Source organism: Chenopodium album, chromosome 18 (assembly GCF_948465745.1).
Source record: "Chenopodium album chromosome 18, dcCheAlbu1.1, whole genome shotgun sequence".
Classification (NCBI taxonomy): domain Eukaryota; kingdom Viridiplantae; phylum Streptophyta; class Magnoliopsida; order Caryophyllales; family Amaranthaceae; genus Chenopodium; species Chenopodium album.
This window is the reverse complement of record NC_137851.1, coordinates 31913642-31938086: the sequence shown is the minus strand read 5'-3', so window position 1 is coordinate 31938086 and position 24445 is coordinate 31913642. Positions and strand designations below refer to the sequence as shown.

The following is a 24445-nucleotide window of genomic DNA, read 5'->3' as shown; positions in this document are numbered from 1 at the left end:
CCTGAATCAAACAAGACTTTCACAGGAGATGAACTTATAAAGAAAACACCAATTACCACATCATTAGCAGACTCAGCCTGACGGCTATTCATCACGAACACACGACCTTTTGGGGCACTTCCCGCACTGCTACTCGTTCCAGCCTTGGTTGTAGGTCCACTAGATTAAGGTGGTTTGCTAGGTGCACTAGACTCTTTCACCTTCCCAGACTTAACATCAACTTCCTTCTTGAAACACTCGTACTCACGGTGTCCCAACTTCTGACAGTAATGACAAGCTACCGGGTTTCCCTCACAGTCCTTCCCTGGGTGGTCTTTCTCACACCGCTTGCAGAAATACCTTCTCTTGGGTTTCTCACCCCTTTGGTTCCCATTCCCCTTATGGTTGGACGACTGGCCTCCATTCCCCTTCCCAAAGTTTCCCTTGTTGTCCCTCCTATCACCAGAATTCCCTTGGTAATTCCCATTGCGCTTGTGCCTCTTTTCACCCCCGTGAAAAGAGTCTGGGTTCTTCCTTTTCTCTCCAACCTGCTCCATCTCTCTCCCCTTAATTCCGTACAGATGGGCTGCACGGCCATAAACTTCATCTAAAGTCTCAAAGGTCACTCCCCCTATCTTCCCTTGGAGGGTCAAGTTTAAGCCTTGCTCAAATCTCTGAGCTTTGATGGTTTCAGTAGGGACTACTTCCGGGGCAAACCTCATCAACTCAATGAACTTGTTGTAATATTCACTGATTGACATGTTCCTCATCCTTAGGTTGGTAAACTCCATGAACTTCTGCTTTCTAAGGTAGGAAGGGTAAAACTTTTCTCTCAAGGCTTCCTTAAACTCATCCCACCCAAAGTTTGGTTTCCTCAACAGCTCATCTTTTCTTTGGGCCCACCATAAATCAGCTTCCTCCCTCAAGTAGTAAACCCCATTGTTCACCCTCATCTCACTCCCTAATCCAATTTTCAAGGCTGGCTAGGTCCTCCTTTCCCAAGTAAATAGGTGGTTTAGCTGTAGCTACCCTCTTAAAGACTTCACTATAGTAATCAAGCTCGGGATTTCGGTGTTCCTTTTTCACCACTTTCGTGATGTTCTCAGTAATATGGGCTAACTGCTTAAGGACCTTCCCAACTTTGGAACCAGTGCGCTTACTTTTCACTTGGTCTCTCATTCTTGCAGACATACTTCCTGGGTTTAATTATCACACTTTGAAAATTAAAACAAGTTTTATCATATAAGCATTTAATTCACTTAACAACATAGAGAAATTTCAAATAATTCATTTTATTTCATTAATAATTAATGAAAATACAACTTTGTCATTTAGGACAATTATTGAGACACCAAACAAAACCATAGTTCAAAATCAATTAATCAAATAACACTATGAGCATAACCATCTTCACTAGGATCATAATCCGGATCCTCACTTCTATTACTTGGTTCGGCCATGAGAGTTGGGTTATAACCACTATAGCTTGGAATAAGGCCTGATGAGCTTGACCCAGATTTACTTATATTTCTGTCCGGGCCAGGAGTGTAACTTGGGCTTTTTGTTGGGTTTACATCCCCACGAGGTTGGCTTGAAGAAGCTTTGGGGTTTTGGGGCTCTTTCTTTTGCAGTTTGAGAACGAGTTCTAGGCCTTTTTGCAACACGGAAATGGACTTTTGGGCTAGGTTGTTCTGAAGATTCATAGCTTGGAGTTTGGCTAAGAGAACGGTAATGCTTGCTCCTACCAAGAGGTGGTATGGACTCATCACTAGATTCCACATACTCATGTCGCTTCTTTGGGTATGAAAAAGGTACTTGGGCATTTAAGAAGTACATTTGGTCATTAGGTCCAAAGGTTCGATCCTTTGGGATCGTGGGAATTTTCACAACTTTCCTCCTAGGTTCATACTTGCGCTCCACATAGTGCAAGTCCCTCTTAAGGCTAGACATGGTTGCTAACCATTTCCCTTCATGATGATGCTTCTCATTCCACATTGTTCCATCTTCCTTGATCACATCCCCATATTTGTCAAAGAGAGGTTGGTATTTCTTAATCCTAGGTAAATGGGCTAAAGCCAAAAGGACCATCCAAGGTTGTTGGGTCAAGGCTTCCTCACCATACTTCTCACAAAGGGTCAAGGCCAAAGTACAAATTCCAGTCATGAATTCACTAACTGAGACTCCACTATCTTTCAAATAATGAATGTCAAAATATTGATGTCTCATTTGATCAATCTTTTCCATCTGTTTCACACACACACATGCAAAACAATTAATTAAATGCCAAATCACACAAACAATCCAATTCAAAATCCATTTGCAATAAGCAATTCATAACTCAATAAACCAAGTATAACTCAAAATCACCCAACCATGGGTAATACTCCAAAATTTCGGACCCTTTATACACACTTTCAGGTGTTTTAACACCAACTTTAATGCACATATAATCACATACTCAAGTTTCAAATAATTTCAATTCTTTTTATTTTCAAAAATAATAAATATGTACTTGAATCATGATTATAGGACGGTCGATCCGAGCCCGCGTCTCCCAGGAAAGTTACCTACGACGTTGAGGAGAGCCTTTCCTAGACAGAGAGTCGTACCCATTATAGGCCTCCGTAGAGAACTCGAGCATCCTTTTCTCATTCATCTTTCCACAAATAGGAAAATAGTTTTTAAATAAAATAAGGCTTTTGACTCACACACAAATGCGAAACTCTATCTATCCTATATGCCCTCTTAAGTCTACCCGCAGTTTTAATTACTATTCCAATTTTAATCTTTTTAGGACCTTGAAAACTGATACCACTTTGTAACACCCCCAAATCTCCCTCTACGGAAATACTAGTATAATACGTATAATTATACCGTAGAGATAGACTTAGGCGTATTACCGCCGCGTAATTACGCAAGGCTACTCAACTTACTAACAAAACAATACTTTGCAGCGGAAACTTCAAAACTCTCCTTTATTAATAATAACTATGAATAGAAACCAATGTTATGAGTACTCAAAAATAGATACAAAGACCACGATTCCTAACTTAGTGAAACCAAATCCCGGGACTCCAATGCATCAATTTATTCACTCCACCTGAAATAACACTGCTTACCATTACGGTAAACAGGGCGAACCAAAACAAATAAGAAGTACGGGTTAACAAATATGCTAAGTACGGTAAGTGCAAGATAATTAAATTCAATTTATTTGCTAACATGCTTTTGAAATCAATTCCAATAATTATTCCAATAATTCCAAACTCATGATTCAAAACCAATTCTCAATATTCAAATCCCAATAATCAATAAAACCAATTCCAATTATTTTAAAACCAATTAAACCAATTTAACCAATTCCTCTCCCAAGTGTGCACACCCCCCAAGCTAGTCTCCTTATGTTACAAGGCTATTCTTGAGGAAAGACCCGGTCATACAAAGTCCAAGGCCTTATCAAAATACCAAATCCGCATAGTGGGATTACTAACATGCTTATAAAGCATAAATAATATAATAATTCAATGGTTCAATAAATCCTTTTAATATCCAATAAATTCCATTATAATTCAAACTCCTTTTAATAATTCCACATACTTTGAAAATCAAAACCTTTTAAATAGATACTTGAGAATAAAATCTCATATTAATAACTTTTCAAAATCAATAACTCTTCCTTGAAAAACCTTTTATTTAATTCAACAAACCTTTTAAACTCAATTCCTTTATTTAAACACGATAAGTAATCCAAACCATTCAAAACATGATTTAAAAATCAATCATTCAAAATACTTTTATTAAAACAAATATTAAAATCAATACCTCCAAAAATAATTTATTTTATAAATCATAATTAAAACAATTTAATTCAATCACCAATCAAATCATGTAAAACATGTTATTCAAATTAAACCAATCACTTTCAAAGGTATCTAGCCACCTAAACGTACCTTGATCCTTGCTTAGCCAAGAACACTTCAAAAGAACACTCAAGTAGCTTGATCAAAAACACCCTACAAATAAATATAACCTTAATTAATATAAGGTTAACAAATAATCACAACAATGAAATTAAAAACCCCCAACTATATGTACATGAACCTTTTAAATTAATTTTCATAAACATCATTAAAAATCTAATTTATATAATTAAAACTACTCATAATAATTTTTATAAATCCCCCATAATAATAATAATAATAATAATAATAATAATTTAATAAGAGAAGAGAAAGAGAAAAGATAAGAAACCAAGGAAAAGAGAAGAATTGGATTTTCGTTGGAAAGAATAGGCAGAATTGCAGAGGCTATAACTCCTTTGATATAACTCCGAATTTGGTGATTCTTGAGCCTAACCTCAAGGATTTTTCGAGAGAAACAATCTTCTGTGAAACAGCAATACCTCAAAAACTGACCAGAAGTGCCCGAAAATTGGCTTCAAAGATAAACGGGATGATTTGTGTAAAAAGAGGAGAAGAAAAGAAGAGAATTGGTGTGAAGAATGTGAGAGGTATGGAGGGGTATTTATAGGCTAGCTCATGCAAGAATTATGGTAAGAGAACTTGGGAAGAATTATGGTAAGTAGGGTTTAAGGGATTACTTGGAGAAGTGAGTAAAGATTTAAGGAAAGTTTTGATATTGAAGAGATTGTGTATAATTGAATATGGAAGGTATGTTTGTCATGAAAAGTATTAAGGAAATTGGAATTACTTGGGGAATAATTAAGAAAAATAGATGGCAAGAAAATAAAATGATTGGATACTAAAAAGATGGAGAATTAGATTTAAGGAAAATAGGAGATTTTAAGGAGATAATTAAAAATACAATTTACCAAAAATATTTTTCCCAAAATCTACATGGGATGGCCGAAATTTTTGAGCTTTCCTAAGCTCATATTTTCGGCCCTCCTATTTAGTACTTTAGGAAATTATTTTGCTAGTTTTAAGGAATTAAAATAATTGTGTAAATAATATTTATTGTAATATATAATTAAATAATAAAATACCAAATATTCACCAAATAATTTAACTAATAAAATCAGATTTTCTCTTAGGAAAATCCGAAATTTATTAGCCTAATAAATGGGATTTTCGGACTTATTAAAATAATAATAAAATATAGCTTTTGCCTTAATTAAAATACCAAAATATATAAATAATCCGGTTTTTTAAATAGGATAAATGGATAATAAATCTTATCCAAAATAATAATTTGTTTTTAAAATACTTTTGGCGCCAAAATTCAAATATCGTTTTGGCTCCAAGATTTAAATAGTAAGTTAAATTACTAAAATACCCTTTTTAAAAAATAATAATTAATTAATTATTTAGGAAAATACGTATAAAAATACGGGGTATTACAAATACTCTAGGGCTTAATTCGGTCCTCTTCATGGCTATTTTAAATCATATTCAATCAATTTCAAATTTTAATCACATTAAAATAATAATTGAACCATAATTAAATTAATTTCTCCCTCTTAATTGATTATAAAATTAACATGGACTTCAAATTAACGTATTATTATAATCTAGCGCGTTCATGCAAGAGGCTAACTAATACCATTGTAGGAGTTTATAGGTACTATAAAGCGGAAAATCATGAATCATATTCAATCAAGCACCTAATCCCAAGATCGCATGCATAACACACAAGACACATAATCATACCTTTGAAGCATGAATTCCACGAAGCTATTTGACAGGCAAATCAGGGAGAGAATAGAGCCCCAAGCGTTGCTCCTCTACGCAGTCCACGAGCTTCAAACGAGCCATCCACCAATACTAGATTGGTCAAGTGAAAGGGAAAACCCGCGATCACCACCTTTAATGGACTAACCGACCACCACGAACCACATTGAGAGGCGCCGGGAAGGAAAGAGTGCTGTGAGAAAGAGAGATTTGAGGGGCTTGGTCTCGTTTTTGCTAACTCAGGTTTTGATCTTACTGATCAATTGAATTCTATCTTGCAAACCCTAGGCACCTAGTCTATTTATAATCATATTATAATTAAACTAGGTTAGGAAGCCCAAAACCCTCCAACCTTCTCTATATGACCGGCCATACTAGGGGATGAGGCCCATCATGGGCCTCGTCCTCTCTTGCTCGATCTAGGCCCTTTGTGTGACCTTATAGGATCCGTCTAATTGGGCTTTGGCTTATTTTACTAGCCCAAAGATCGTTAGTACCTCTAGCTATGATATAATGACGACCCAAATGTACGAACATAATTATCTCCATAATTTGATCCATTTATATATCTAGTAATTGCACATGACGAAGACATAATTCCTTCAAAAACTACTATGCAATCTAGGTTGAAAATCAAGGTTAGCTACTCCTCTTCAAATGAACACATGCACAAATTTCATCAACCAATTTGATCACATAATCAAATAAATCAAAAACCCCAAATTAGCTATAGCTTATCATTCATACATGCTTCACCACTTCCCTAACAAAGAAACTACTCACTACACATTGTAAAATTGAAAAGCATAACAAAACTTATCATCAATTTCATCATCAACATTGCAATTCAAATATCAACAATCAAATCAAATAAACTATAGAAATTCAACAATATATCAAGAATCAAACATAAAATTGCATTGAAAAGGAAATAATTCTTACAAAACTTTGATCAATATCAAAGAGGAATGAAGATCAAAATGTAGCAATCATCAAATACCAAGTTTCTCTCTCTAAAATCTAAGAACAAAGTCTCCAAAATCTTGAGCTTCTCTCTCTAAAATTCTAATCAAAAACTAACTCTCATTATTCTCTGTAGAAAATGAAGAAATTCTATATATAATAAAACTAACAATGGAGAAGTTAGTTAGACGTACCCCAAATGGCGCGGCCTCTCCTCTCAATGCGTGGCCGCAACAAAATGGGTACGGAACAGGGGGGAAGCAGGCTATGCGGCCGCTCCTCCCTCATGCGCGCCCGCGCTTGGGAGCAGGGGAGTTTTCCTCGTGTGCTTGTTGATGCTCCCATGCGCTCCACTTGATACATGCTGGGGGAGGCAGTCAATAGAGGCCTTCACGGTGGGTTCAACATCGACTTTGATGTCCACGCAGCATGAGAGAGCGACCTTGAAGACTTTGCTTTTGCACTCCTTCACTTTTGAGCTTCAAGAGGAGGAATCGGGTTGTGTCTTAAGCTTTGAATACCCCGAGTGAACGCCAATGAGCTTCTCGAACATCACCAATCTTCTAAAATCAAAGAAAAGCAAACAAGTAAAGGAGAAAAGGCAAAATAAACTAATAAATGCAAGAAAATGAGAAAACAACTAAGGAGACACAAACTAGAGAAATTACAAGTAAAACTAAAGAAAAAGAGATAAAAGAGATGTAAAAGAAATCAAAATTCGTCCTAAAAGAGGCTAAATGAGTGCCGTAAATGACACTCATCACCATCTCATATACTTTTATATTTAATCCATAAATATACATATACTTTTGTGTATGAATCGTATAGAATTTAACTAATAGCTACTATAAACATATATATATATATATATACTTTTATCTTATTCAATTTATTTATAAATGTAAAAGTGATGTGGATAGTAACTACCATAATGATTAATGAATATTACCAAAATGCAATGCATGTAACATGGCCATATCTAATTTTTCCTAGTGAAATCCGACGGCGGCTTGTAGGCGGATGACCCAATTGATGAAATTATCGGAGAATTCCGAAAGAGCAAGTGACGACGGCGGTCGATTTCTGAACTGGATGCTTCTGAATCGGACCATGTGCTTCTCTTCCGTTTTTTGTCCTTTGCCTTGTCCTTGCCCTTCCCCTTTCCTTTCCTCTTGGACTTTTTTGCCTCGTTCTTCATCAACTCTTCTTCTTTCCTCCTTAGCGCCATCGCATCTTGTAACATATTCCTGTCCCGCTGAATTTCATCCTGATACATCTTCAAAGTACAGATGCTATCCTTCATAAACTTCTCTAGTATTTCACATTTGCGTTGGTAATTCTTGAGCTCTACTTCTATAAGGAAAGCGTTGTAAAAGGATGGGTTAGAAGAACCCGCCATATCTCATTTACAGGAAAGGGAGAGAAGAATTTATATAGGCCTTATAGTGATGGTAAATAAAGGAGAGTTAAACTTCATCACCAAAAACTTTGTTGGGCAACACTATTGAGGTATGACTCTGTAAAATGAGAGTGGTCATGAACTTTAATCATTGGTTTGGTGGCCTTTTGCACAACTGACTATTTTTAACTTGGTCCCGACAATAAAATTTTGTATTTTTTATTAATATTTTTTTGTCATATTTAGTCTATAATGTTGAATTGATTCATAGAACTGTATTATAACAATGTTATTATAATTGTGATTCGGATCGTTGAATCATATGATTCTACTATCCTAATTCTACCAAACGATGTAAATTAAATCGTCGGTAGAACAGCTATGCTTTAGAATCGCTCATAGAATCGGTGGAATCGGTACTGATTCTACGTACAATTCTATACCGATTCTAACGATTCCAATAGTCCGATTTTAAAGGATTCATTTATTGGTCTACAAGGGTTAACTGATTAGTCTATAAGGATTCATTGATTGATTGTTTTAAAGGATGTATGTGATAAGTAATTGATTCATTTTTTAGCCCAAATACATCATTACATTTTTCATGCATAGATTGAAAGAACAAAGATAAAATAATTACAAAGATAAAATAAATACAAATTACAACAAGATATATACTTGGACACGTATCTAATATCCTGGGTCATCCTGAAGAATCGCCACCCTATGATGTAGGTCAGGATCATCAAGATAATTTTTGCAATCATCATTTATAGGAGGCAATGCAAGGAGCAAGTTAATCATATGATGTTCCTAAATCTCTTCATACCATAATTGGCAAGCGCATTTGTACTTTAGGGTATGCATTTCCCCTTCTGTGCCCTAGGTTACCTCAACTTCATAGTAGGTTTCGGGGTAAAGGACAATCCTTACCTCCAATTTTCTATTGAACTTGGGAGGAAAGATCCTTCTGATCTCCCTGGCGCATCCTTTGCAAACTAAGGCAGCATTCCCCCTGTCCTCTTTCCCTTCTAAGTGTGGAAGTATGAAATTCTTCAAAATATCACCGTTTCCACCTAATTGCAAAACAGTAGGCCCAGTAGGTCCGTCTTCGTCTTCAAGGATGGCAGGTATATCCCCCCATCGCTTCCTGATTCTCTTGATGAGGCGATTTCTCTTCCGATTCCTGTAGTTCCTTCTCCATTTATCGCGTCTATCCATGGCTAAATTGTGATTTGGGCACTCGATTAGATATTCTCCATTAGGACCAATATATATCTGAATATAATTTACAAGACCCTCCTCCATTATAATCTCAAGATTCAATTTTAAAAAGTGGTTGGAGAACTATGATAAGTTTAAGCGAAGAAGTTTGATCGAAGTTACTATTGATATATATAATCAGTCTTGGGTCTCCGTCCCCTTGATTGTTAAAATTCTTCGTAACTTCAATATTATGTGGTAAAACCACGTAACTCTTAGTATTATAGGAACCCCCGGCCCTTAACCAAAAATCAAATTAAGGGGAATAAATTTAAAATATACCATCTCGGATTCAAAAAAATTGCTTGAGTCTTGTTCAATTCCGTGAAGGTTTATTAAAATACATCCCCTTAAGTTAGAATTTGGGAATTTTTAATGAAATGACGTCGAGAATGCGGAAGGACACGTAATTTTACCACCATGTATTGAAGTTACAGATCGGAGTATCTCAACCGTCAACAGTGTCGCAAAAGTGACTATAAATACTTGTAGTCACTTCCCTCAATTTCCTTCTTCATTAAGCCAAGTTTAGCATTTCATCCTTAAAAGGGAAAGAGAAAAAAAACTTCCTCTTTAAAGCTATTGCTGTAAAATAGGGAATTTTAATGAAAACATGGACAGTTGCACTGTGAAATTGAGAAAGTCTTATAAGACTTCTTTGGTAATATTATTTTGCTATCTAATATAATAATAACAGTTTTTATATTTACAAGTAATTGACTTTGTGTAAATAAAGTGTGTTTTTGTATTTTTAGCCTCTTCCTGGAAAATGGAAATTATTGCTGCTTTCATTTAGAGATACAGCAAGAGCGTATTAAGGGAACGATGGACAACATGTTTGGAACGTCAAGGTGCTGGGTGTGGAAGAAGAGACATGCAAGTCCGGAGGATTTTACATTGATGAAGAGTGGAAGGACTTTGTGGAAAGAAACAATTTAGCAGTTGGAGAAACTCTGCATGTGTATTATAAGAATAGAGGTTTTTATATAAGAGTTTTAGATAATGATGGCAATGAAAGGCTTCCTACTAAAGCCGAAAATGGCATTTAAGATATTCATTCTCTTGTCTTTTATATAAGAGTTTTTATACTTTTAAGTTTCCTGTTGTTGTATATGTAGATCATAAATTTCTTGTTCTAATTATAGAATTTGTGAATTATAAATTTTGAAGCAGTTTAGCTGTTTAGAAACTCAATGCAACATTTCTAATTATTTGGGTACATCTATTGAGTATGGTTTAGTTAAGGCTTAGTAAAATTAACAGATTAATGGAGTATTCAACTTATATTACCAGCTTATGTAAATTTCCTCCACAATGTGATACTAGCTCATGGTTTAGGTTTTTTACTTTACATGGTGGTGTACAACAGGAGTAGTTTACATTACCAACTATTATGGGTATCAAATAGTTTTATTCCTTAAGTTAAGGGAAATTACCAGATCAAAAATCGGTAGTATCCATAGTTTATATATTAAATACAAATCTTACATTATTTACCTTAAATTACGGATACATTATACATGACCCCTTTCTTAAATAATTGGATTCATCCAATTATAATGATATTTGTTAAGTACCATGTAAATTTCCGGACAGAGCCAACATTAGGATGACTCAGATAAACATCATACATTAGATTCTGGCAATATCATATAATGAATATAAATATTACATACTACTACAAATATGTCTCAAAACATTGGTTATGTAAGAATGACAATAGGGTTACTCGATCGGTGTTATAAGGTTACTCAGTTAGTGTTATAGGGGTTACTACTACAAATATGTCTCAATTTTATAATGTTACTCTCTGTCAGTAGACATACTTGTAGTAGTATGTAATGTTATCATTATATGACATTACCGGAATCTAAAGTATGATGTTTATCTAAGTCATCCAAATGTTGGCTCTGATCGGAAATTTAGATGGTACTTACCAAATATTGTTATTATTGGATGAATCCAATTAATTAAGTCATCCTAATGTTGGCTCTGTCCGGAAATTTAGATTATACATACCAAATATTGTTATTATTGGATAAAATAGGCTCTTCTGTTTTTTAGAATTTCACAAAGTGGAGACTCATATCTCTGCCTCGTTAGTCTTCGAATTATGACATCCTTAAACATATTAAAGCAATATAAAGTTAGGATCATCATAGTATAAATGAGATCACATAACTTATTTGAATCATTCGTGAAAAGGAGACTATAAGCAATGTTATTTTTTTTTACCAATTACAGTTCGTTAACATTGACTTGAGACACTCCAAATGAAATCAATTCTGAAAATGTGAACACTATTAGCAATATTGTCCTAACATAAAGAAGTTATCCTACAATGCTACAACCTAAAAAAGATGGATTGAGTAAATCATCAATCTTTTAACAGAGATTAATAAACATACCTTCATTATCTATAGAATTTTCAACATTATGCACATTCAGTTAAGAGAATATGAATGTTTAGTACATAAGATTTGCACATTTCTGTTAGTAAATGTGCACATATTGTTTTGGAAATTTTCACATTTTTGTTCAAATAATGCACATTTTGGTTAACCCAGTCAACAATGATATATGTAACTAAAGTATTTACAACTTTACTAATTTAAGGTTTTATGTATTTTGCTATTCAGTCAAACAATTCTTATATAACCATTATTTGATTAAGAAAGACAACTTTAATTTTGCATGAGGATCGTGGAAGATTTAATAGCCCTTGAAAAATAGCTCTCTCTTGTATAATTGAACAATTCAAATTGATAGTCATCTACTTCAAAGTAGTTGCAGCTTTCAAAATATATGCGATCAAATAGATGTGACATACATTGTCCAAGGAGACTGTAACACGTTCAAGGCTCGACATACAATCACTTTCGGCTTTGGAAATAAAACAATCATCAACCCATTTAATCTGTTAAACAAATTAAACATAAATAATTTGACACAGTTAGATTAATATTTAAATATATTAAAACGGGGTTTTAACAAAATAAAAAATATAATAAAACGGGAAAAGAACCAAATAAATAGTTATGGGGTATGTACTTACCTGCCAATCATCAAAGATTTTAACTTGGGAGCTAGTTTCATTAGCTTGTAAGTATAAGCATCCCCCTCAACCTCCAAATGAGTCAAGTTCTTAAAGGTTGGTAGCTCTTTCTGATCATTAAGAGACTGCATCGTGATACATATTTTGTTGTCAAAATCAACAAAAATGAAGACAACATATATGGAAATTTGTTATAAGAAGTACGGAGTATATAACTTACCTCTGTTATAAGCCGCAAAGTACGTACCCCGAAAACCTTGCTTACAAGATAACAGAATCATCAACTTTATTAGAAACATTAAGATTTGCCTCGGTAAGAAAATTTAGATTATCAACTACATAATGTGTACTGCATCTTCTATACAAAGTTACTGAAGATTTGGTCCTTTGATGCTAATGCATGAAGGTGCACGTTTATCTTGATTTGCGGTATCACGTATTTCTAATGTCGTTAACGTCAAAGATGCCACAGAGAGTGTTTCATCCGAACCATTACATTCGATAATAAAGAGCTCTTTCAGAGTTGGACAACCTGTTATCAGCCTCTTCATATATTCATCACCATTAAACTCTACTCGAGTAAGGTGGATGAACTCAAGGCTTGGTAATTGAAAAGTATTTGGCGTATCATCTATTTTTACACCTATTAATTTCAAAATTACTAGCCTCTTACAACAAATCAGCTTCAAAAACTTGTAACTTTTTAAACACAAATTAAAATTCAAGTTGAGCTCAAAATATTCACGTTTCTTTGCAGCCTTTAACCATGACTCGAAATTATTTGGATCATCATCACAAGAGAACTCATATTGAAAATATCGTAAATAGGATGCATCGTTATTAACAAGAACCTTGCTCACAAAATTGTTGTAACAAATTTTCATCTTGTTGCTCAGTGGTGGTAATAGTCCCGTCTGAGGATCAAGCTCTGACTTGTAATAATATTCTGGCATCTCTGTAAAGTCAAGTACAGAGACTTGAGCCCAGACATTCTTCCATCTTTTTAACCAAAATGCTGGTCTTAACAGCTGACTTTGTGGGTAAGAAAGAAAGTATATGACACAAGATTGAGTCGTGTAGATTACTAATGTAATCTATGTTTTCTAAGGGGATACTAATGCGATTCATGTTTCCTATTTTAAATTACAATAGTTGAAGGCTTGGCAGAGGTGAAGGGATGGCAATGTAATGAATACAAATGGTTGAAGCCTAACGAGAAATATTAGAGTACTTATCAAATGAACACTCGTCAAGAAAACCCACGAACTAGATCCTCTAATATGTGTGGATAAAGCTTTCATCCCATTTTCTTCTTGATAACAACACCATCTGCAAGCTGTCCACATAGCAGAAGCATAAAAAAGTCAAGAACAAACGATATTGTAAAATCTTGATTGACAATAATTTAAGAGCATATAAGGTATTTGCCAAGGATAGCGTAGAATTTTCATAATTGCTATCTAGGCCAAGGTCACTATAACAAACTATCTTTTGTCAATTTAATTCAAATACAAGGACAAATCCATTTACATAAGAGAGAGTGGCCCATAAGAAATCATGTGTAATTTACTTAACAACAACACCATCTACAAGCTGTCCACATAGCAGAAGCATAAAAAAGTCAAGAACCAACGATAGCGTAAAATCTTGATTGACAATAATTTAAGAACATATAAGGTATCTGCCAAGGATAGCATAGAATTTTCATAAAATTGCTAGGCCAAGGTCACTATAACAAACTATCTTTTGTCAATTTAATTCAAATACAAGGACAAATCCATTTATATAAGAGAGAGTGGCCCATAAGAAATCATGTGTTCCTAATTTACTTAAGACCTCTGATTACACAAAATAGTCAAGTTTAATCACTCAAAATTTCCCCAGAAAATCCACTGTCTACAGCTATTAAAACAAAATTTTAAATTTTGTATGAAGAATTCATTTGATAAGTATACCCCGAATCAGTTAAGACCTCGAATTACACAAAATAATCAAGTTTAATTACTCAAAGAATCCCCAGCAAATCCACCGTCTATAGCTATGATGACAAATTTTCAATACTCTACAACAAACTAAACCCTAATTATTATAACCAGATTTCACATTAAAAACGTAATCGGTTACATCTTACCAACTAGAATTCATGTATCTTACAAAGCAAACTACGCTATAACAGTTTACAAGTTACCTTGCACCGAGGGGGGGGGGGAGAGGTCAGAGGAAGAACGGTCTGGTAGAACAGAGAGAACTGAACGAACGAAGAATTTAGAGAGAGAAAACGAAAAGGGATTTCTGAGGAGAGATAAAATTTAGGGGTTAGATCACTTTAAAAAATTATGACAAATAGCTTAAGAGAGAGAGAGGATAAACCAATTGAGAAAATCATGTCAATTGGCTTTAGAGATAAAGCACTTAATAAATATTACTTAGAAAATTTGGGCTATTAGCTTAGAAGAAAGCGAGAGAGATTACTTAATTAAAAATGTTAGGAAAATTAATTTAAGATAACAAAACAAGTTTACAAAAAAAAAAAGGAAAAAAAAACCCTAATAAATTGCGTGAGAAAAAGACAGGCCACAAAAGAAGCAGAAGACAACCCCAAAACAAGTTGAAATTTTGAATTTTGGGAAACCGCCCACCTTTGGCTTCAAATTTTTTTTAAGGAAATTGGACTTCGTATTCCATGGATATTACCAGGAATATTTATGGACGGTTCCAAATAAATTTGTTAGCCATCATAATGTTTATTTAGAAAATCCCTTGTATGGTGTTACATTTTCCAAGTAATCTTCTACAAGAAAAAAGTGATGGGCGGCCAATAATGCTACTAACTAGCTAAGATTCTAAAATGACAATGACAAATAGTATCAAGGAGCTTCACACTAATGTTTCTAAAAAAAAGGAGCTTCACACTAATAAAACAAAAGAGAAGATCTTAGTTTTTGGTTGTGTAACCAACAAGTGACTACTACTACAAAAATATAAAAAATAAATGATTTAAATGGATTATGAGTACACTAAAGTTAAAAGTTCCGCAATTGTAGTTTCTGAGAGACAACATGACAAGAAGAATATGCTAGATTTATACATAGCTAAATAAATATTTCGGCTTTTCCCTCCTTTCCCTTCTTCCCTAAAAAAGGAGAGTTTAAGCTACTCTAGTGCAAACAACCATATCATACTATTTTTCTGACAGCAACAAAGAGTAGTCAGAGTGTGTGTCTATTGAAGTCTGTCTATAATCTGGGACAGTGTCGACCCCCATGCTAAACAATATAGAAGAAAAAAATATTACCTATCGTTTAAGTTGGCGAACATTGAACACATCTTTCATGGAATGCGAAACATATGACATCAAGTAGGCCCTACATGCATCTTTAGCTGATTTGTCCAAGCCATAATTACTTGTTACCAAATTATCCTGCATAATTACATTATGTAAGGTGGTACTTTCATAATTGAAAACAAAAAAAAGGAAATAGAAAGGCTCAGTACCAGATGAGACTGCACAATTGCCAGCTTCATTGTATCGAAAATATACTCTTTTACAGGTACCTCCTCACTCTACATCAAAAATTTCATATTGAGCTAAAACGAAGTTGCAGAGTACACATGAAGAAACAATTGGAAATACCTAGTAGGCTAGCATAACCAAGAACTTAACATAACTGAGGTTTTGGCCCATAGTTTGTAGTCAGTCTTTGGGGCTTATCTCCAAACTATTTCACAAGGATTCATGACTGTGTTCCTAAAGTTTAAGTCCAACCCACATCCATCTATCTGACTTTACCTTCATCATAGAAACATTAATTATTGCTTATAATAACTAAGATACTGCAACTCTTCTAGATCAGGAAAAGCAAAGCATTACCCTTTGCACCTTCCCCACGAGCCATTCATCCAGCCTTATATATATGTTCCTAAAAGAGCCAACGTATCAGCTAACCGAATCAAGCTAGCTATACAAGAAGTCAGTAAAGTCGCGTACCTTTGGGTCAGCTGGAGGATCATACTGTACAATCCAATCCTACAAGAAGTCAAGAAAACAGACTATTCAACTTTGTAAGAACTATTAACAAACCATAACATGTATTCTATTAAGATTACAATAATTAAGTCATGTACCGAGTGGGCCCCACTGACGGATTCCATCCAAAAATCCGTTAGATGGTGGTGAAATCCTATTTTTTTGGTTTTTTGTGGTGTGATAATAAAAATTTGAAAATTTATGATGTTATAATCTATTTTTTTAGAAATTTGTGGTGTTATTTTCTAATTTGCCAAGATACTAACCACAGCAGGAATTTCAAGTCCACAAACAGCAAGATCAGTGCACAAAAGTATGCCTTTATCTACTTTACAGAAGTTTTAAAATGTTATCACCCTCTTTGTCTGATTTCGCTTCGTGGGTGGAGATCAAAGAAGTCTATCTCATTATATTTGAAAAGTTCTAAATGAAATTTTACCAAGTCACAAGAAGAAAAGACAACCACAACTTTCTTAGTCAGACTCCTCTTCAGAAATAGGTAATGTTGATTGTAAATCAGATATTGATAGAACTAATAATCTCATTAAGAGAGCTATATTTTTCACAATTACTGATTGGTGACCTATTCCTATTCAGAAATTGATAGAACAAATCAGAGCAAAAAACCACACAAAGTATAGCAGTAGCAAGGATGCAATTTATATGAGTGAAACACTCTTAAAACACCCTAAACCACACTGGAATATCATAGCAAAAATCTCAACACAACTCTAAGAAAAACGAACTAAAACAGAAGCATATACCAAATTGAACCAAAGCTGACCAGTTTTATGAAAATAACCCAGATTAATAGCAAATAAACTAAAAAATTTATGAAATTTTACTGGAAAAGAGTAGACAAAAAATTACCCAAATTAAAAAAAAAATCACCTAAAAATCATATGTAATGAAGGAGAATGAGCCCAGAGAAGTTAGGCCTCTAAACTGTTCCAGTGAAATTCTACCGAATTTCACAATAAACTCAAATTTTGCTTAAAATTCTTCAAAAACTAAGGTTTCCAGTCACATGCACTAAAACCTTTGGATCAAATAAGAAAATTATAGCCAAAAATCATAACGAATAGAAAAATAATGTTCCATAAAGTTTAAAACATAAAAAGGAAAAACGAAAATAAAACTCAAACATATCAAAATCCACTTTGATATTACTGGATAATGAATTCTTACTAAAAAAAATTAACAAATTCAACTAGAATTTCATCCAACTCGCCTCTCTCATGGATAAATTAGATACAAATTCATACAAATTAGATAGTGTAAACGCTACTAAACAAACTAATTAAGAAAGTTCAAAACAAACCCTAGAATTCTTTTTAGTTCATATAATCAAATAATCACTTCTAATTAATCAAAAATACATAAATTTGGTAGAGATTAGGAGCATACCTTGATGATATTCTTGATGAACCATTTTTGGAGAAGCTTTAGACGAGCTTTAGAGCAGTTTCAGAGGAGAGGGGAGTTGCGAGTTTATGTGTGGGGAAAAAAAAGTGAAGGTGGGAGGAACAAAGAATGCGACTAATTTCTCAAAAAAAAGTGTGAAATGTAAATGGTGCGGCTAGTATTAGCAACTGACCTTAATAAAGCCCATTACAATTAATAATACGGTCAACAAAGTTTGACTTATTATTTATAACTGACCTTTTATATGTCCATTACTAATAGCTGGCCAGCCAATCACTGACCTACTATTTGTAACTGACTTTTGTTATGCTAGTTACTAATACTATTTTATTTGTAACTAGCACAATCTATGTCAGTTACTAATACTGTTGTTGTAACTAATATAATTTATGCCAGTTACAAATAAGGCGTTACAAATAGCATTTTTTCTACTAGTGTGTTGATCAAGTGTTAAAGAATAAAGAGCTTGAAGTTGGAAGATGTGGTATAGTTGTTCTTAACAACAATGTACCAATTGAATTAGAGCTATTGTTCTTACGTAGGTGATACATATAGTGCAAAGTCTTTTTATGTAGGACAAATGGTTATTTCCAGGGGTTTATGTATCTATCTTTTAATTATGTTTGATAAATTCATATTCATATTCTTTCCAATGCTCTACTATCCAACATTTAAAGTCTTTAGCTTAATGTTTACAAATTGTATTTATCCTGTAGTAGTTTGGTACATGGAAGTGTCTAAAAGAATTCCTGAATATTACAAACTATTAAGGTTATCCAATACTAAATACCAAGTATTTTATTTAGATAAAGGCAATGACCGTATGCAAAGTTGGTTGTATCCATATTTAATTAGTCTTGACTACCTCCTATGCCCATGCATTGTCTGTATCGTACACTGTAATAAGTCATTAGTTCCTCCCAAGTTAGTCTCTCATTTTTCCACACTGTTAAGAGCCTACTATAAAAAAAATTTAGATTAGTTCCCCAATTCGGAAAATATTGAAATTTTCATACCCTTATACATACAGAAAATATGAAAATTTCCGTACTTCAATTATCTCCGTTGCCATAATCAATTGAGTTTTAGTGACAATGTACAATGTTATATCTACAATAGCTATGAAAATTACATTAAATGAAGGTAAAATCAAATGGACATACAATCTTAATATACAACTACACCCTGACTATTCAGTTTAACTAGAATCAAACACTGAAGTCTTCTTAAGACTTTGTACTGAGTCTTTTGTATATTTTAGGATCAATGAACTGGCTTGAAACGAGTTGCGCCAAACATTTCAGTCGTTCCACCCGCATTTGGTCTGTTTGAGAATAAGTATAATTACCCATCAAGTTAGCTATGCGAACATATTTTTAATTATTGTTTTGTTGTTATTCGTATCATCTTAATTAGGAATCTTACCGTAAAAAATATAGTCGGGATGAGATCAACGCAACCATATTCAGCATACTTAATGATGTACATACCGCAGTCATGTCTGAAGAAAAGGAGTTGCAATTAGGCACATGTGTATCCAAAAGGAAGTGACGCACTAGCATAAAGCTAATAAATTTACCCATTTGGCTGACGAGGGCAATAAAGAATTACAGTTAAGTATTCCATTACATCTTTGAAAAGGATGTTCAAGGGGTGAAGCTGAAAGGTCATGGAAGCATTCATCATCTAAATAGGTAGGAACAAATTATGTTAACAGTTTTAGAAAGCACAATTGACCTACTGTAACGACTTTCTTGGTCCTGTCCATCAATTCCATATAAAATATGCTCCTACTTTCCTTATCCAAATAATTACATGCAAATAAACATACTCTAAAAAAGAAGAAATAGACACAAGTAGTATAATCTTAAAATACAAAAATAGAGATAAGTATATAATCAAGAGTTCTCTAACCATGTCCATTCTCAGACTATAGCGCTCTTTGGATACACCAAGGGATTCTATAATATACACCGTCTTCCGAAGAATATGGATGACCAACATAAAAAAATGGCCCCCTAGAGTATGGTTGTCATATACAGGTAGAAACATCTACAATCAACAAACAAGGCATACTATAAGTCTAACAAAACACAGTTCTTTACCAGATCAATAAATGAAATTAGCAAGTCTACAAACCTTCTAAATCTTACTCAAATCTTGTGGAATATATGTATTCTTCTGTGCAAAACATTGTTTTATTAATGCCGGGTTACCCACACACAGACTACGTAGATCCTCTCCGAGAACAAGAGAAATTTTGTATTTGTTGATCATATAAGGAGATTAATCAACAAATTTTATAAACTAGCGTATCCTCCTGTTAATAAATAGGTAGAATGATAGTTATTACTTGGAACACAGTTGACAACATCAAATTCTTATTTCCCTCTACAAATGCGTGATGTTGCAAATTATACATGAACATGTCAATAAACTAGCACGGAGAAAAAACAAGTTATCATGGAATCTAACTCAAAGAGTACTTCATAATACTAAATTCAGAAAAACCATTATTAGCACATACATGACCGCTTAATTTGTTATCTGGGTACACAACGTACGATTCTCCAATAGAAAGGAACGAACAATAGCCAAAAGGGTAATATGCATATAATTTATTGTCCTCTTCATCAGCTATATTCTGACATATATATCTATTCAACAGCGTTAGATGATGCAAGAGCTCTTTGAAAATTGGTGGAGGGAACTTCATCGCTGCTATAAAAACCTCGATGTTGCTGCTTAATCCTGGCATTATTTTATTAATAGTTGATGTTTCCTGCATTTAATTATTGTTATCCACCAAAAGGTGCAAAATCAGTAATTGGTATATCAATAAAATTGATGCGATGAAACCATGGCATAGGCATGCTCTCCAGGCTACTGAATACATATATAAACTAGTTTAGCTTAATTAAGCTGTTCTATAGGAGTCGTATAACTCTGCCTTAGAGTTATAGCATCCTCTGCAGCGGATGAAAAATCTTCACACAGGCCGTGCAGATGGAAGTTGTTGTTCCATCGCAACCTGCAAAGCACATTTAAACAAATACAACATCATAATTATTGAATTAACGACTTCTTATAGGACCAAAATGGCTGGACATTGTTTACAAAGTTCACTCACTTGACTTTCCCCTAGTTGTTCAAAAGCAATATCCGCATGCTTTTCGGCCTATTCAAATATTACCAATTATATGTCAATCAAAATGAGTATAAATTATACTATAATCAATATATTGTAATGTCCAACATAGTTAATGGTAATATCCACGTAGACACAGATTATTAGTATGGAAGGATACCAAACAACTTTGGTAGTTAGTACATACAATGATACAATAAGGTGATTTTCAAGTATAATATCTGGTCATATCCATATACACCACATATTATAGTTAGTGACTCACCGCTTGTTTTTCTTTAGTTTTACGACCTCTACCCCTCCTTGTATTAGTTCTTTTCTCGGGATGGGTTTCATTCAGCATTGCACCATGGGATTTGCCATGGCTATCATGAGGCAGAATCTTTTCAGTTATAGTCTTGGGCGCTTTTCTGTTTTGAATTTTTTTTTTTTCATCGGGTGTTTTCTTTGTTCCTCCAGTATTTTTCTTCTTTTCTGATGGACTGATTGTTCCTCTAGTATTTTTATTCTTTTCTTCTTGACTCTTAGTTCCACTAGTATTTTTCTTGTTTTCTGGTGGACTCTTTGTTCCTCCATTATCTTTCTTCTTCTTTCTAATGGAATTAAGCATCAAAAAATCCATCAAAGTGTCTAACCCTATTGGAAATTGAGAGTGATTGAATCGAACATGCCTAATGCTAAATGATGGTCCACCATTCAGATCATCATCAGTAGCAGTTTCGTGTTGGTCCATATTTAACTTTCGTTTGGCACCTACACGATTTGAGTCACTCAGCTTCGAATACCCCAAAGGTGTTAAAAATGGGGACCACCCCCGATCAACCTTGTTATTCTGAATGCAAGTTGGGGCCTTCGGATCATAGCCCTTGTCATCCAAGTTCAGAAAATTTTCAGTATCCCTAGCAAGGCATTTACTTCCATCTGGAAACACCTTAGGCAACACTTCACAAATGATACTCTTGATTTATTTAAGTGTATCATCAATGTCGGAGAGCTTCCCATATATATTTTTCACATGTTGCTCTACAACACATATCCGCTGCTCATTAAGTGTATCATCGATGTTGGAGATCTTCCCGCATAGATTTTTCACATGTTGCTCTACAACATGTATCCGCTGCTCATTAAACAATGAAATAATATTAGCTTAACAACTAAATAACAGTTCGATAACCCAAAATCGGGATACATTAAACATTTCACCCAGATGATCAAAGTGTGGACACAAACGATCTAATAATGTAATTACCTACTAACTTTCATAGTATAATCACTGAGTTAAACATTACACACAAAGGATCTAAAATGCGGAAAACAAGGAATAAATTATCATGGATTCATATAAACTAGTTTAATACATTTTAAAAGCAACATTCTTATGCTGGCTGCTATTGCAATTTGCATCCTCCATATCTTTAGACATGTTTATCTTAATAAATGGATAATACTAACAAAAAGCAGGTTTATTAGTGTTTGCAAATACATTACTTCGGTGAGTCCAACCCACCGCGGAAGGAAACCCGAGCCAAGATTACACTCACAATAATTATAACCATAAAGCATAATTAACTTAAACAACAAGATTAAGAAAGAGATTAATACCTTTGTCGCGTGCTTCGCTCACTTAATTGAGCTCTTACTTCGAAAGCTCTTAGCCCCGCTCATAAGAGGACCTCCAACGAAGTCCACCCGCAACACAAGCACCGAAATTGGTCTATTGCCTTGGAGTTAGCAAGGCCCGACCTAAACCCGAGTAATTAATTGTGTTCAAAGGTTTTCACACTGTGATGCCTTTTTCAACACTTACTCAAGTGCTTTTCCCAATACCCCAAGTTGGGTATTTTATAGGGAAATGCAAGAGTGAGAAACTCTCACCCATCAATGTGGGAGATTTGATTTTCAATTTTATTTTAAATCTAAAATAAAATAAATAATCAAGCTACTAATAAATCAACAAGTGTCAAGCTCACATGCGAGGTTAGGTGAGGACCATTTGGAGGAGGAGGGGACCAAACTTGCTCCCCACTCCCTCTCTAAAAATCGACCAACTCACCTCCTCACTCCCCTCTTGGCTTACGCCACATGGCAGCCCAAGCCATGGCACCCAAGCAGCCTTGCTAGCACTTGGTGCTTGTGGCTGGGCACTGCTGCATTAGCCTAGCAGCATCATCGCACACGTGCCAGCCCAGCAACCTTGCTTGCTACTTGCTGCTGGGCGTGGCGCGCCATGCCCATGCATCGCAGACCCTGCGCGCCAGCACACACGCAGTGCTAGCACGCAAGAGCGCTGCTAGCTAGCTAGCATTGCTGGCTTGATGCTGCTGCTGCTAGCGATGCTTGCTAGCCATCTACCAGCAGCACTGCCAGTGTTGGTGCGCTAGCACGCACCAGCCAGCCTAGGCTCGGCTTGGTGCGCTAACTAGCCACCTAGCTAGGCCTTATGCCCCTAGCACTCGGTTTTCTCGGGGCATTCCGATGATAGGGGTATTTTGGTCATTATGTTGATTTATTAGTTATTTTCTCGTCTCGTCTTCTTATCATTTTTTACTTGACTTCTAACGCTCGGTTTCGACGCTCCAAGCTCGAATTTCCGACGTCTAAATATTAATTACTCGGGCGACTCATTAATTCCTTCCGAATTAATTCGTCGCTTCGGTTCGTTAGTTGCTTGGGTGTGACCCGAAGGTTTCAGTCAAGATTAAGCTGTAATATTAATTATACATTAATATTACTGATCGGAAGCGGCCTCCACCCAGGCATACCGATCACTTGACCTCACTGAATAATTAGCTTTCTAATAATTCTGAACCCTCTATCAGAATAATACACTTGTTTGAAGGACACCATTCCTTTCAATCTCCCACTTGTCCTTCCGGACAAGTGCGCATTTAGTGTATAGCCGTTTCCCTATGTCACTTAATGTCACTTCATGAACTATAAGGTATGATTTATTCATCATCCTTATTATCTCCAGAAGTGTTTCTCGATCCCGAGTCCGACTGTCAATAAAGAGATGATTTCTAAAATCCATCCGAGCACAGCCATGCATTTTACAGTCTCGCTCTTCGAGAGGCCTTGTAAACAACAAAGACATTTTCCCTATTTTTAGTAGGGGGACATTCCCAGTCTTGTAATGTAGCTTCTCTTACTGAGAGGACCTAGCCGCCCGAGTGTTGCCGTTATAATCCCCTATTACGGCAGACGTTTGACAACATCAAAGTGGACTAGTACTCAAACAAGAGAACTCACAATACTCATGGTTGAGGAAATAGGTTCCGATAGCCATAATGAGAAGTATACTTATGACGATTTTTAATCTCTTAAAGTATTCTCATAGGTCGATCCAGTATGGTTCCAAACCAATACCTGTGCAAATGATTTATGACGATCATGTCCTTGTAGCACAAGAAACGGTGCTGTAAATCAAACTACACACTAATCTCAAATGGTCATTAATCGTCCATCGTTTAAATGACCTTGATTAGGGATAATTCTC

The 24445-nt window shown here is 34.9% G+C and overlaps 1 protein-coding gene and 1 long non-coding RNA gene across 2 annotated transcripts; both read right to left on the bottom strand.

Annotated features, from left to right (window-relative positions):
* Positions 1 to 2940: 2940 nt before the first annotated feature.
* LOC145592451 (uncharacterized) lies at positions 2941 to 4275 on the bottom strand. The gene is made up of 3 exons (XR_014102420.1): positions 4231 to 4275; positions 3930 to 3992; positions 2941 to 3090 (listed from the first exon to the last, which is right to left on the bottom strand). It is a non-coding gene; the product is annotated as an uncharacterized LOC145592451 (long non-coding RNA).
* A 6565-nt stretch (positions 4276 to 10840) lies between these two features.
* LOC145592068 (putative FBD-associated F-box protein At5g56440) lies at positions 10841 to 13302 on the bottom strand. Its single transcript, XM_081648532.1, has 6 exons — positions 12722 to 13302; positions 12570 to 12609; positions 12350 to 12474; positions 12166 to 12211; positions 11703 to 11711; positions 10841 to 10933 (listed from the first exon to the last, which is right to left on the bottom strand). The coding sequence occupies exons 1-6, from the start codon at positions 13300 to 13302 to the stop codon at positions 10841 to 10843; spliced, it is 894 nt and encodes a 297-aa protein (XP_081504658.1).
* Between the last annotated feature and the right edge of the window lie 11143 nt (positions 13303 to 24445).

Coding starts and splice junctions, on each gene's coding strand:
- LOC145592068 (XM_081648532.1), bottom strand. CDS start 13,302: ATGCCAGAATATTATTACAAGTCAGAGCTTGATCCTCAGACGGGACTA. Junction 12,475..12,569: donor CTTTGCGGCTTATAACAGAG/GTAAGTTATATA, acceptor ATCACGATGCAG/TCTCTTAATGATCAGAAAGA. Junction 12,212..12,349: donor AAATCTTTGATGATTGGCAG/GTAAGTACATAC, acceptor TTTGTTTAACAG/ATTAAATGGGTTGATGATTG.